The following is a 15,140-nucleotide window of genomic DNA, read 5'->3' on the forward strand; positions in this document are numbered from 1 at the left end:
CACCCTCCAGTGAAGCGGTCCATCTCCTCGCCTTCCTCTTCATTTCTGGAAGTCATCCTCTCCTTGGATTCCAGTGCGCGAGGTGCCACTTGCATGACGAGAACCTTTTCCAGTTGTTAGATTGAAAAGTCGGGAGACCTAAGATGGCCGCCGCACGGTGAACAAGCAGTCTCTCGAGCTCCGCGTCTTTTTCCTGCTGGCTAAACCTGAAGTGCTTCTTTTTGGACTTTAGTCGCCTTTATGCCACACACAAAGCGTAAGGCCAGAATTAGAGAGGCGATGGCCTCTACTCCTGTTATTTCCACTAGACAGACGAGAATCGAGGATGTGCTGCCAGGTTTGCTGATTGAGCCGGTGAGGGGGGCCGCTGGCGATAATGGCGGTGAGCGAACGCCATACGCCCAGGCCGACGAGATCTCACTAAGTCCCGGCGAGCCGACTATCCCCTCTCTATCATGCAAGCCCCCGGATTGCGAAGGGGGAGAACAACAGCTGCGAGAAACCTCACTGAACCAACCTCCAGGAACATCGGAGGATCCCCGGAGAGAAGCGGTTTTGAAACACTCTACCGGCTTCGGAGAGCCTAGAAAGTGCAGGCTCCAGGGGAGGAATGCCTGGTCAGAACGAGAGGAGAGAGATGAGGGGAACCTTCAGGATACAGGAGGTGAGAGGAAAAGACATTACACGTATTATTACAACATTCTTTAATAACCCCAAAAAAGATTACATCTGAAGAAATTTGGAAGGCGTTGATGCAAATGAACAAAGCTATAGTAGATTTAACTAACGTTGTGAAACAGAATATAGAAACATCTAAGTGCTTGGAGAAGAAAGAAGTGCAGAAACATGACTCACATATGTATTGCTGGAGCAAGATATCAGTAACATCAAGGAAGTGAATACCAACCTAATAAATCAGATTCATATGTTAATGGAAAGATAGATTTTTTGGAGAACCAACTAAGAAGAAATAACTTAAGAATACTAAACTTTCCAAAAACAAAATGGCTACCATTAAGGGACTTAATTAAAAGTTACTTTAAAAATGTTTTACTTTTTACGGAAGAAATACCAACCGTGACAAGAATGTATTACACTTTTGGAGGGAAAGTGAAAGAGAGAGAACATCAAGAAGCCTTGTCGGAAGAAATTATCTCCCCTGATAATTTAACAGACTTATTGAAAAATCTTATGAAGCAAGAATTACAGAACGAGCAACTGTTTCTTTAACCTTTCTACAAATGTCAGATAGAGATGAAGTGCTGAGGAGATCCTTTAAGAAACAGTCTGAATTGTTTTATGGATACCAAGTTAGAGTATTCCCGGATGTTACAAGAAAAATTCAAGAAAAAGAAAAGCCTTTCTTTCCTTGAGGAATGAAATAGTAGCTAGGGGTGCAAAATTTTTCTTAAAATACCCCTGTCGGTGTATTTTGGTACACAACAATAACAGATATGTATTTACTGAATTGGAACAATTGCGTGTATATCTAGACTCTCACTCTGATTAATATCCTGAAGTGTTAGCTTGAAGTAGTAGTATATTCAGCAAATAACCGTGCGTTAATATTATTTGGAAATTGCCTCTATTATTCGCTATATTTTCCTGGGTCTCCCATTTACTTAAAATATGGGAACTTTTTGCTTTTTTGGAAATATATTACTTGAGAAAGTTGTATTTGTTTTTTCCCTATTTACTTGTTAAAGTTTCAATGTTTTGAAATATTTGAAAAATTCAATAAATAAAAAAAAAAAAAAAAAAAAAAGTCAAAAAACAGCTTAAAAGCGAGTCCCAAAGAGGACTTGGAAGGAACCCAACACTCAAATATGTAAAATGTGGAATGAGAGTGAGGAAAGAAACTCTCATTCAAAACAAGTCTCCACCCATCTTAAAGTCATCCTCCAGCACCCATCTTTTCTTCTGCCTAACCCCCACAGCTGTGTCATCTCAATAGCCACCGATACTGGTGTGATCACTGCCCAAATGGCCAGCCTCTAGACTAGAGATTCATCTATGTAAGAACTTTGTGCTCTCTAGGAATTCTGGTTAATTGTAGATCTGTTGTTGTAATCCCGATAGGTGCCATTGCAGCCTGTCAGATAATGCAAGCCATGTGGAAACCTTACTGCTAGGGCTTCTAGCGTCTCATGTTAACTATTTTGGCATATGTTCTGGCATTGATTCAGGAGAGCGATGCTATGAACATGTAAATACATGCTGTTCATCTCTCCACATCTAGCAACTAAGGGCCCTCTTCAGCTCTGCCACCCGCTCCAGGAAGTCACTGCATGCTCCCAACGCTCTTTCCATGAAGATGTGTTACGTCTCCTCCCTCTGTCACCTCCAGAGCTTCTTAGCTGACCCCTTGCTCTAGAACCTCCTTCCCCTTGAAACCAGTTTGCTGCTTGTGCATGGAGGGCTGATGTATTGAAATCTGCCCTGTCTCATCCTGCCTCTCCTCATAGGGGCAGCAGCCAAGCTCCTATTAAAGCTGAATGCAAGGGTCTGTTACCCAGTAAAAGTAAATGTGATTATGTTCATAAATGGGACCCCCCCCCCCCACAATAACACGCGTGTTGTGAAGAATGATTGCCCTCTAGCCACGTGTAGGGAAGGACGTCCCCAAGGGCGTGGTTTGGCCATGATGGAAAGTGTGTGGAGATTACAACTACAAATCTCTGCAGAAAGAAAATCCTATCCTGCCAAAATTTGTCTGTTCTCTCTGCCGCGAATGTCATGCGTGTGTTCTGCATGTACCCAGGGGGCCTTGTCCCAGCGCAGGCATTCTGAAAACGCCTGGGCAGAAGTGGCAGGACTGCTTAGTCCTTTTTTTTTTTTCTCCTTCATTGGGGTGGGGGGAGTATAGTTACATTTCTGGCCTCCTCCATTCCTGACCAGGTGCATGCAGCTTCTGGTCACTGACTGAGGTAGAAACTCCTCAGTACCTGTGACCCTATGTACAGAGTCAGCTATAGCTGTGTGTGTCTGGCTTGACTGAGACTTTTCAAAGTCACAGATGGGGGGGGGGGGGGGGGGGGAGAGCAGGTTAATGGGGAGTGTCAGCAGGTATGGGGAGGGTGCAGAACATGTAGAGGGGAGAACATGGTGAAGGGGACATCTGTATAGGAATAAATGAGGGAGACCTGGATGGGGGAGGGGGTTAAAATGGAACATAGAAAAATGAGAAGAACACACCTCCTTGAAAGCAAAGAAGGATCCAGGAGAGCAACATTGGTGATCTCTCTAGAAAAAGACAGAGAACACTACCCTTGCCAGCTGCCACAGGGAAGAGCTGCAACAGCAGATGCTGAGTTCAAGAGGGAATCCGATGGCAACAGATAGGTTTATTACAACTAAGATCCAAATGCAGAGTGCTCGCTTTAGAGGGAGCACATGAGTGATGAAGAGCTTTAGCGTTTGAAATTGTCCATTTAGTAGGCAGGGACTGAACTTGAGCACACAATGGGGTAGATTTTATAACATGCACACGTGGTCTACGTGTGCGCACGCTACCCGGCATGCGCACATGTATGCCCGATTTTATAACATGGGCGCGCATGTTATAAATTCCAGGGTCGGCGCGCGCAAGGCGATGCACGAGTGTGCACCTTGCACGTGCTGAGCCACGCTGCTTTCCTCCGTTCCCTCTCCCTGAGCCTGACCTTCCCACCCCTTCCCCTAACCTTTTCCCCCTTAGCCCTACTCTAAACCCCCCCCAAAAGTTTTATCCTACCTTTTGCGCCTGCCTCCGATCCCTCGACACAGCGGCAATGGCCGCTGTGTTGCAGGCCTCTGGCCCCACCCACACCCCGCCCCTTTTGTAAAGCCCCGGGTCTTACATGCATCCCGGGGCTTTACGCGCACCCCCCAGCCTTTTTAAAATGGGCACGGCCTGCATAACCTTTTGGAAAATCCGGCCCAAAATGTTTTATATTGGTTTTAATCTATTTGTTTTTATGCCGCGTGGCAGATTTTAAAAGCCCTACGCGCGTAAATCCAGCTGGGGTTTACACGCACCGCGCCTATTTTGCATAGTCTCAGCGACGCGCGTACGTCCGGGGGCTTGAAAAAGGGGCGGGGCACAGCCAGAGACCTCCGTAGGGCCGCTACGCCGGGGGACTGCGCGCCGGCACTTGGCTGGCACGTGCAACCTATGCTTGCAGAGAGGCAGGTGCAACCTCTAAAACAGGCGCGAAAGGAAAGCTCCCTCCGAGGCCGCTCCGATTTTGGAGCGGCCTCGGAGGGAACGGGGAAAGCCATTGGGGCTCCCCTAGGGCTCGGCGTGTGCACCCCCCTTGTGTGTGCTGACCCCGCATTTTATAACATGCGCGCACATGTTAGAATCGGGTGTACATTTGTGCACACCGGGTTGCGCCTGCATCTTAAAATCTGGCCCTGTCTGTTTTAGCATATTCATAGTTTTATGTTTTAATGTAATTATTATGTGTTATGTGTAACCCACCTAGCATTGCAGATAGGCAGGGTGGAAATTGTTAGATTAATAGTTTATTATTTACTTGTCTCTGGCCACATACTAAACAGTATATTCCTGTCCAAGTTTTAGTAGGGGACTAAGACGATCCCTCCTAAAATATATGTGGATACTTTTAAGCTCATGTTCCACAATAAACTACCTGGATACCTTCCCATTGATGTAGGCCCCCCACCTCATGTGCCTTTGCCCTGTTAAAGCTTTGAGCTATAAGGCTAAATGGGCTGGACAATAATGGCATCCAGCACCCAAAGCGATCCTAAGTTTGGACTGATACTTGGTAGGATCAATCTTGCATATTGCAATGGGTGAGGATTTTTAAACAATTTTCATAGCGAGTAACACAGCTCTGCAAGGATTCTCAGTCCATCAAGAGCAAGTTTCATGGGGAGGAGGATGCTTGTGTTCTAGGCCCAGAGATAGGGACAGAGAGCGCATCGACCAGAGCTACAGCGAGGACTGGCCTGGAGGCAGCTGCTGCCCAAGCAGTTAGGAGGAGAGAGAGAGAGAGAAGGCTAAGATGGCACTGAGTTACTACAATCCCAACACGTGAGGGTGTCCAGTGTCCAAGAGACTGAGCCGGCGTGCAGCAGCGATGGAGTGGAAGGTAGGTTCCCTGAGGGAAAAAGCAGTGTTGAGCAAGTTTCCAAGAGTACAAAAATCCAACTGGAGAACCGCGAGTTGTGGGCTTCCCATGCAAAGGTTAAAGCGAGTAAAGGTATCAACAAGAAGTGGCAAGATAAAGTAAAAGCTAGCACTCTGAGCGACGGGGAGAAGAAAAGAAAGCCAACATGCTCCACCTCGGGATCTCTAATTCTCTTTTGGCATGTTTTATTTTTATTGGCAACACTTCCCTTTTTCTTGAGCACACAGAGAACTTTTAAGTCTTTAATCCTGTAAACTGCTAGAATCCATTTATGTTAAATCAGTGTGTATATCCTGTAATGTAAAGCACACCGCTACTGCTATAATGTTTACCACTTCCAGTTAGTAAAGTTGTGGTTAATTCTATTTGCTATGGGCATTCACTTCACGGGGATATATTAGAGGTGCTCTTAATTCATTGTAAGAAACTCTCATAGGACTGAAGCAGCCGGCCTTGAAACTGTTCATTTCTCCCAACCTCAAAAGAACCTGCATCCTACCCCTCCGCGTGATAGAAGGGGAGATCCATTTTTTCCCCTACACCGATCCCCTTTCAGCAAGCAGCCTAAAAAAGCCGGAGGCAGTTACACTGAAAATCCACGAGCAGAGAACGGCCCTGTGAAGAGGGGGCGTAGAACAGCACCCATGGCTGGAAAAACGCCACATCCGCACCCATTCTTACTCCCCGGCAGCCGCTCTTCTGTTTTGTTTAGGGAACCACAGCCCCCACCATTGTCAGTTTGCTTTGGGGTTTTGTTTTTTTTTCATTTCAGGGAGGATTTTTTTTTTTTTGTTTGTTTCTCCTTTGCTTGGCTGTGTTTTGCCAAAGTGAAGAAAAAAATATTGAACAAGGGAAAAAAAGCCCCAAGACAAAAAAATCAATTTAAGAGACGCGCGCGCACACACACACACACAGAGATAAGCACTGCTCCAGCAGCTCTGGCTGGGCCTTCCCCAAGCCAAAATAACTGCCTGGCCCAGTTCAGAGGTCAGGGCCCCTCTCCTATGTAAAATCTGCCAGCCCCCACCCCCTGGAAGGTACTGAAATGACATCCCTTCAGTGCCATCGCCCTGGCACCACTTTTAAAACACTGGAACCAGGTAGGAAGGGACTAGGCCTTGCTCCTACCCTTTTAGAGGCAGGATGCAGAAGTGGAGGGGGCCCTGGCAGCTTTACAGAAGGGGAGGACCGGGGCAGTTTTTTTTTTTGGCTAGAAAGGCTCAACCCCTCCATGACCTTAATCCTTGTAGTAGATTTTTTTTCCCGTTCACAAAAGAAACAAAATTGAAAGGTTTAGATTCAGTTTCTCCCATCTGATTGCTTCCACAGCTATGAACTAAAGTCGAGGTGAGGGTGGAGGGTCAGAACAGACTGCAGCCACACAAATCCTCCTCTAGTCAGCCCTTACATTTTTTTCAATCTCCTTTTCTCTCACGGCCTCTGTCCTTTTGCCCTGGCAGAGGGTGGAAAGTGTACTACCGCACCTTCTGCCGCTCCCCACAGCAGGAGTGCACACACTCAAAACCCCCCCCCCCCCCCCCCCCAACAGCTACTGCCCCCCCCCCGAAGAGGAAATGGTTGGCCTCAGGGCTACAGTACGACACCTCTGTCCCCTTCCTACTGCCTCTCAAGAACGCTGTAGCCCAGCGCAGGGGTGGCCACAGCCTGCTCCTAATCCAGGCTTGGATGCCCCCCACTGGGGCTGGAACAGAAGCAGGCAAGATTCATGACATAGGCAGGCAGCCCAAAGCAGGGTCTTGGCACACGAGAATCACCTTCAAAGGGCGGGGAGGAGTGCTAGGACAGTTATGAAGTTTAAAATTAAAACAACTGATGACAGTCAATGCAAACCCCAAGAGGCACTGGCACGGAGATCAAGAATGCTGCAGCAGCTAGCAATCACTGCCTGAGCAGCTAATGTTATAGTTGAAGAATTAAAGAGAGCAGCAACCACCAAAGAAACCCCCTTTATTAAAACAAGATTGAATAAATGAAGCATTTCATAAACCAAAAGGAGTAGATGCTGCTTATATTTACAGGAAACTGATCACCCACCTCAGTCGTAGGGGGGGGGGGGGGGGGAAAGGAACCCCCACTGCCCTCAGGTCACCCTTTTACCAAAGCTCTCCATGCACTTTACAATAACGCAGCGCTGCACCTTAAACTCCCTCCTGGCTGCTGTGGTGCCTGTGGGTACAATGGCATCCCCCGTTTCAGCACACAGGACATAGCAGGTGCGCTAGTTTTAGGCCTAAAAAAAGGAGCCTGGGCAGTGGCTTGTAAGGAAGAGGCAGAAGGGTCCTTGCATCGAACCCATTCGTACTACAGCTCTCACTTTACAGCCAAAACCCCCCAGGCTGCTACAACCGATTCGTTGAAAAAAAGTTTAAAGATCGTTGCATGTCCTGTCTCAGTTGTGATTGGGAAGCTCTAATCAATTCTTCTTGCACCCAGCATGGCAGAGGCGTAGCATGAAGAGCAGCCAAGTCCTCGCCCCGTGCAGCATGAGGACAGGCTGATTCATGTCCTATGTCACCCTCCGTAGAAACAGGAAGGAGCTCCTGCCCCTGTAGCATCAGAGGCAGAAGCCCCGCCTCCACCAGCCGTGAGGTACAGGGAAAAAAAAAAACTCATTCCTGGCCAGAGGAAGAGGTTGGGTGGTTCAGCTGAAGGATAGGACCTGCTTCTACCCCACCGCGCCTCTGCAGCCTTCAGCCAGCTTCCAGGGACAGCAGCAGCCGGCTCGCCCCCTGAGGGGGAAGGGACCAGGCCCCAGGGTGTCCCGCACTGAAGGCTGCCCGCCCCCCCTCCCCAAGCTGGACCCTCTCTTTCCTTTTCTCCTGTAGGAACAGTGGAAGGAGGTGTTCACCACTCACTCCGACATCTTCCTTTACTAACTGCTACTACTTCTTAAAAAAAGGGCAGGCAGCTGTTCCTCTGACCAAAAGGGATAAAAAAAAAAAAAAAAGGAAAACCCTCGGTCCATGCAGAGGAGCAGCAGGCAGGGGCTGGGAGTGAATACAGATGCATTAGGATAATATAGAACTTCTAGTACCCAGCAGGCCCGTCCTCATTCAAAAACACTGGACAAATCCAGAGCGCGCACATGCACCCCACACCCCCAGCAGGGCAATGATGCTCCCCACACAAACCCAGCACCCACTTTACCTGCAGGAGCCATCTACACCAAAAGGCAGCAAAGCAAGAGCAGACGCGCGCTCTCAAGTCCCCAAGCTGCCTTCTGCAGTGCTAGCTTCATACCACAGGAGGAACTGGGTGGAAAGGTGGCCTCTGCCTGAGGCTGACCACACGTGTAGTAACCCACTCCACACTGCTGTAGTGGTCCCATGGCTTTTACAATGGGTAGAAGGTCGGCCATTTCTGGATGTTCAAATGATGCAGTCTAGTGCCATGCGCTGGAGGGTCCAGCTCCCCCCCCCCTAACTGGAGGCACCCGTGTGGGCATCGATGGAAGACAGCCAAGGGCCCTGTCTTAGGGCTGGAGACATCAGCATCATGGATTTTGCACAGAGCCAGGGTCCATGGACAGGCGAGTTATGTTCATTTGCAGACGTATTGCTCCACAGTCCTCTCACACTTCTTGCAGGTCACATAACAGCACCAGTGGTATTTACAATGACAGCGTTCAAGCAGGGTCTGAGTGTAGGCGTTGTAGCCACGCCCACAGCACATGAGGCTACAGCTTTCACTGCCCATGGAGCTCTTCTGGCACTGCCTGGGGAGAGAGGAAGAAAAAAAAAACACACACCCTACAACAGATGAAACCTTCTGGTAAAGAAAAAAAAAAAGTCAAGACTACCATCCAAACCAATTCTGCACACAGCAACAGTCTCAAAGCCTCTCCACATATGGGCAATTCCATGTTTATAGCGAGCCAGCTGAAGGCAGAACATAGCGGAGCTGCCGCCAGATCACCCCACTACAGAGTTTATCAGCAGGGCCCGGACAGGCTGCACTGTGTGAGGCTCAAGACTGCAAGAGGGCAGAGATTGATGGGATGTTAAAACTCTGTGCCAGCCAGCCTGTGCAGACCTCACAGGAGTAGCTCCAGATTCAGATAAAACTTAGGGGTGGGGGCATGCTGAACACACCCAGCTATCTTAAAGTTAGCCGTAGAAGTTTATCTGCTTAACTTCAGGGTTGTTCTTCGGCTCCCCTAAAGTTATCTGAATATTTTAGCCAGATATCTGGCTAATGCTGAAAATCTGGGTTAATTATACTCCCAGCATGGCCTTGGCACACATAACTGGCTAATAAGTTTGGCTGGCTATGTCAGGAGTGGTTAAGACTGGGTGCTAACCTTAGCTGGAATAGGGGTCTCCTGGAACATGACAGCAGATAATGACTAAAGGGCCTTAGCCACAGCTCCTGCTCAGCTCCATTCTGTGGTGCTGATGTTCCAAGCCCATAGAAAGGAGGTCTGGCAATAACTGGCTGTAAACTTTGGCTGCTCCTGTTTGCTTCCTCTAACGAGAGGTGCTCTTCTACATCAGATATAAAATGGGCAGAGATTTATATAAAAAACTGCCTACAATCTGAAGATTGCCCATCTGTAAGACGACAGACCAAGAAGCACATAAGAGGCTGGACATTAAGCCAGTGCCACAGCAATGTCAATCTGTGTCACTGCCTGCTTTATGCAGGCAGCCGTAGTATAGAAATTGATAGAGCCCTGCCTAAAACAGGAGCCTTTGCAGGCTGCAATGTCATCTACTGGACCAACACAAGAAGTATCCCTGCTCTATTCTAAGACATGAGGCTTTGAAGCTCATGCAGGTTCCTCCGTATATTGCAAGGCTTGTAGACAAACTGCATCTTTGGAGAGTCCAGGAAAGCTCACGGGCCACAGAGGAGGCATTGAACTTTTCTATTGCACAGAGCAGGGAAGGGGCAAAATTTAACTAAAAAAAGACAAGATTAGGACAGAGCAGTTCTCCAATCTCGCTCTGTGGGTGATGGTTTCTATCCACCCCTGCAGCTCTGCTCCCTCACCGATGTGATGACTGGTTTTCCACCCTCCCGTTAGTGTGCACACTGCTGTCCCATTCCCACCTCTTCGGAAGGGTAACATTTAAGGACGTTTTCCAGACCAGGAGTTTATAGGACAAGCCACACAAGTTCAGAACATCTCAGTAGCTATTTGCCCTGAGCAGATGTGAGAGATCCTGGGTGCAGGTCTGTGCAGTGAGCGCACAGGCCAGCTTCCCCCCCCCCCCCCCCAAATCTGAGTTCGGAGACATGAACACAGCGCCCACCCGCTGCATGCCACTGGTGCGGTTCTTACCTGTCTTGGGTCCCTTGAGAGCCCAGTTTTGGGTTCTTGCTGCAGTAATCCGGCGAGCTGGCCAGGTACACGAGCTCAGTATCTCGCACGGGACGCATGTCCAGCTCCTTGGGTACCAGCTGCTTCCTCAGACCCACGTGGCGGAGGATCACTTTGGTAGCTCCCAGGTACCTGGCCTTCAACTCCCGGGCAATGCTGCCCAAATCCTGCAGGCCCTTCCAGCAGGTTTTCACCGAGCAGGAGCCGGAAATGCCATGACACTTACACTTTGTCTCCAGAGTCGGCAAGTGCCTGCGTACAAGCCAGAGACAAAAGGGAAGGTTAACACCCACAGCAAGAGCACATACAGAATATACCACAAGTCATTAAACAAAGCCATGCAAGGAAAGTTATGAGAATAAGAGAAATGCAAAGGGAGCAGGAAGCAGAGTTTCCCTGCACCCCAGGCTTTCAATCTGTTCCAAAGACAGCAGCACACATTGATGTGACAAAATACTTCAGATGCTTTTCTTCCCGGTTATAATATAAAAAAAAGGTCACATCCAGGACCCCAGGCTAACATGAAATACCCCAAGCAAACATAACACGTAAACCTGCATTTTACTGCCTGGCTCTAATTCTAGTAGTCAAGACAAAAATGTTGTGGCTCAGACCACAGATGAGAAGGCCAGGAGCAGCACCACAATATCCAGCCAGTGATCCCCACTTGTGTAGTTCTAACTACGCAGAACCACAAGGGAGGCCAAAGGCTGAACCAGAATCATTCCAGCCTCTTCCAGTGCCGTGACAGATTATACTGGAAGAGCATCTCTGCTCTCCCGCCCCTCCCCCACCCCATACTTGTTTATCAAACTTTCTCTCCCCCCTCCCTGCCCCAGCTTCTCCCACCCTCATTATGCCCCCACATAGCTGTCCTTCCCCCTACCCTCCTTCCATACCTGCTATGTTCCACTACAACCCCCTCCCCCATCCAGGTCTCCCTCATTTATTCCTATACAGATGTCCCCTTCACCATGTTCTCCCCTCTACATGTTCTACACCCCCCCCATACCTGACACCCCATTAACCTGCTCTCCCTCCCCCCCCCCCCCCATCTGTGACTTTGAAAATCTCAGTCAAGCCAGACACACACAGCTATAGCTGACTCTGTACATAGGATCACAGGTACTGAGGAGTTTCTACCTCAGTCAGTGACCAGAAGCTTCATGCACCTGGTCAGGAATGGAGGAGGCCAGAAATGTACTCCCCCCACCCCAATGAAGGAGAAAAAAAAAAAAAAGACTAAGCAGTCCTGCCACTCTGCCCAGGCGTTTTCAGAATGCCTGCTCTGGGACAAGGCCCCTGGGTACATGCAGAACACGCATGACATTCGCGGCAGAGAGAACAGACAAATTTTGGCAGGATAGGATTTTCTTTCTGCAGAGATTTGTAGTTGTAATCTCCACACACTTTCCAATCATGGCCAAACCACGCCCTTGGGGACGTCCTTCCCTACATGTGGCTAGAGGGCATGCATTCTTTCACAACACGCATGTTGTTGGGGGGGGGGGGGGGGTGTCCATTTATGAACATAATCACATTTACTGGGATAACAGACCCTTGCAATCAGCTTCAATAGGAGCTTGGCTGCTGCCCTATGAGGAGAGGCAGGATGAGACAGGGCAGATTTCAATACATCAGCCTCCATGCACAAGCAGCAAACTGGTTTCAAGGGGAAGGAGGTTCTAGAGCAAGGGGTCAGCTAAGAGGCTCTGGAGGTGACAGAGGGAGGAGACGTAACACATCTTCATGGAAAGAGTGATGGGAGCATGCAGTGACTTCCTGGAGCGGGTGGCAGCTGAAGAGGGCCCTTAGTTGCTAGATGTGGAGAGATGAACAGCACGTATTTACATGTTCATAGCATCGCTCTCCTGAATCAATGCCAGAACATATGCCAAAATAGTTAACATGAGACGCTAGAAGCCCTAGCAGTAAGGCTTCCACATGGCTGCATTATCTGACAGGCTGCAATGGCACCTATCGGGATTACAACAACAGATCTACAATTAACCAGAATTCCTAGAGAGCACAAAGTTCTTACATAGATGAATCTCTAGAGGCTGGCCATTTGGGCAGTGATCACACCAGTATCGGTGGCTATTGAGATGACACAGCTGTGGGGGTTAGGCAGAAGAAAAGATGGGTGCTGGAGGATATTATGAGGGCAATGCGTACGCACTTCTATCCAAGACAGAAGCGCATAGGAAGACAAAGAGCATCCTGGATAAGGAGAAATCTTGCAGACTTCTGCTGGCTGGCAGCTGGGATATATCCTTATCAGTGCAGGTGGACTGGATGGGCTTTACTATCTTACATCCAGCCTCCAGCCTCCTAGGTTCCCCCATGGATTTTTTTTTTTTTAGTCAGTAACATGCCAAACCCCAGTGAACTGATGAAGACCCCTGCCCACGCACCTGTCTGCCCACCGCGTTGTTGTGTAGATTCATCAGCTTGCTGGCCTGCATCCCTGCCTTCCTGGACTTCATGGGAGCATCTGTGAAGGCAGAGCCCATCTGCAGGCCATAGGGCAGGTTGTCACCGCACCCACCCCCACCTGAAGCTGGCAGAGGCATCGTCTGGGACGCCCCCGCAGGAACACGTGGGGAGCTCTGCTGAAGCGCAAGCCCTGGCGATGGAGTGACCGACCGCTGCCGCAGAGAGGGCATGAACAAAGGCAGATTCCCGTGTTCCTGGACAAGAGCAGAGAAAGGCCAGACTGGTGGTGAGAATAGGACATGGCCTCCAACATCACACCTCCCACAGTTGCTTGTCCCCCCTCACTCATTCATGTCTGGATTTTTAGCCACCTTGCCAAAACACTCACAGTGATTATAATTCAGATTGCTGCTCTGTACAGCCTTCATGTCAAGCCTCAATTGTTATTAGCTTATAAAAAAAAAAAAATCAGCTTCATCTCTTCCAGGACAAATAGATTACAGCCTCACTGCCTCGTGTGATGAGTACAGTGAGTGTGAAACAAGGTTTGTTTAATGTATACAGAGATGTTTCATATGGATTATCTTAAATACCATAAGAGGAACCTGTCTTTTTACGTTACCCAGTAATGAAATTCCTGCTGCAGGCCCCCTGACAGAGGGGGATCTCGTGACATCTAAGGGGGGGGCAGACTTACAGCCAGGATTAGCCAGGATCCAGAGGGAGGCCTGGTGTGCTGCTCCTGCAGTGACTGGGCTAAGTGAGTTCAGAGGATGGAATCCTCCCAGTGATTGCAAAATGAATTCTCCTCCTGCCAGACCCACCTGCTTCTGTCTGAACGGGAAGCACTGTGGAGCAGGAGGGAATGGCCAGGAAAAAAAAAAAAAAAAGGGTGGGTTAAAAAGACTTGTTAAGAGTTCTGGGTTCTGGTGCCCTCTAGGGAGATTCCCATGCTGGATCCTTCTGTTTGCAATAAGTACTGCAGCATGGCTCATAGGCACGCACCAACACCACAAGCCCTGGGCTACACAGCTCTCCCCAGTAAAAAAAATATTAAAGGAAGGTCTCAGATGACAGGTCCTACCTTTCAGGATATCAGGGGTGAAGTCAGGAGCCTGCTGGATGGAGGAGCAGTTCCAGCGCATGTCTGCGAAGCTCTTCTGGCAGCTGGCTTTGGTTTCTAGGGCCGCTCGGACAATGCTGCTCATCAGCTCCAAGTTCCTCCTGCAGAGCTGGACCTGCTCAGGCACCAGCCCAAGCAGGAGCCGGCAGTGCTGGCTCTCATTCCACCAGGCCACTGCCTGGCCCACCGGCAGACCCCTGGAGCAGAGAGAGAGACGGAGCAGAGCTGTCAGGCAGCTTCAGGGCCAGACAACTGAAAAACGTCTGAGCAAAGTAGAAAAAAATAGTCAAGTCATAAACTCAAGAGAGCACCACAGCAAATAGCCCAGGGAACAAAGGTCACATGCCCCCCCCCCGGACATTCTGAGCCAGGGCCAGCTCCCAGCATCACACCCACTATGCTTTTTTTGTTTGTTTCTCAATTCCCCTAATTGTGATTAGTTCAGATGCTGGTTAAAAAGCACAGGATGGGTCCTGGTGAAACGGACTCTGCAGGCTACAAAGCCTTTGGTTGGACTAACATAAGATTTATCCAGAGATGTTGGGATAAAACCCTCTCTCATCCACAGAAGGGACAGACAGACCCATGAGGTCTTCAAAGCTCAAATATCACCTCAGAGCTGGAAGGCCCCCCCATCCATCATGTTAGTCCTGTAGAAAGCTGCAGGTAACACCTAAACGTTTGTGCTCCCCGGAGGGGAAGGGGCTGGGAAGCACAGATCCAGGAGGAGGGAATTTGGCTGTGAAGTACAGACCACTGGGCATAGTAGGGGTAGGAAGCCCAGATCCAGGACACGTTGGGGGGGGGGGGGGGGTAAGAGAGTACAGACCCTTGGGAGCAGGGTAGGAGTAGAGAGGCAGAGGCTGGGGGAGTTAGTAGGGGAAAAGCACAGATCCAGTAGATGGAGAAGGCTTTGTAGGGTTTAGGGAGTGGGAATACAGACCCTTTAGGGAGGATGGGGTAGACAGTAAACATGGGGGCGAGTTAGAGGAAGGACGCATAGATCCAGGAGATGGGGGGTGGTTATAATGGTGGGGGTGGGGGTAGATTAGGGATAGGGAATACAGATGCTTTGAAGATATGGGGGGGGGGGGGGGGG

General features: G+C 49.3%; 1 protein-coding gene across 1 annotated transcript in view; it reads right to left on the reverse strand.

Annotated features, from left to right (window-relative positions):
- Window positions 1–8,122: 8,122 nt before the first annotated feature.
- Window positions 8,123–15,140, reverse strand: part of LOC115094711 (protein Wnt-11b-like) — an 11,160-nt gene continuing 4,142 nt past the window's right edge. Inside the window, 5 exon segments of the mRNA XM_029607964.1 lie at window positions 8,123–8,874; window positions 10,444–10,734; window positions 12,895–13,031; window positions 13,033–13,172; window positions 14,003–14,238. Of these exon segments, the coding sequence (XP_029463824.1) occupies window positions 8,700–8,874; window positions 10,444–10,734; window positions 12,895–13,031; window positions 13,033–13,172; window positions 14,003–14,238 (979 nt within the window). The 3' untranslated portion in view covers window positions 8,123–8,699.

Source organism: Rhinatrema bivittatum, chromosome 6, assembly GCF_901001135.1.
Source record: "Rhinatrema bivittatum chromosome 6, aRhiBiv1.1, whole genome shotgun sequence".
NCBI lineage: Eukaryota > Metazoa > Chordata > Amphibia > Gymnophiona > Rhinatrematidae > Rhinatrema > Rhinatrema bivittatum.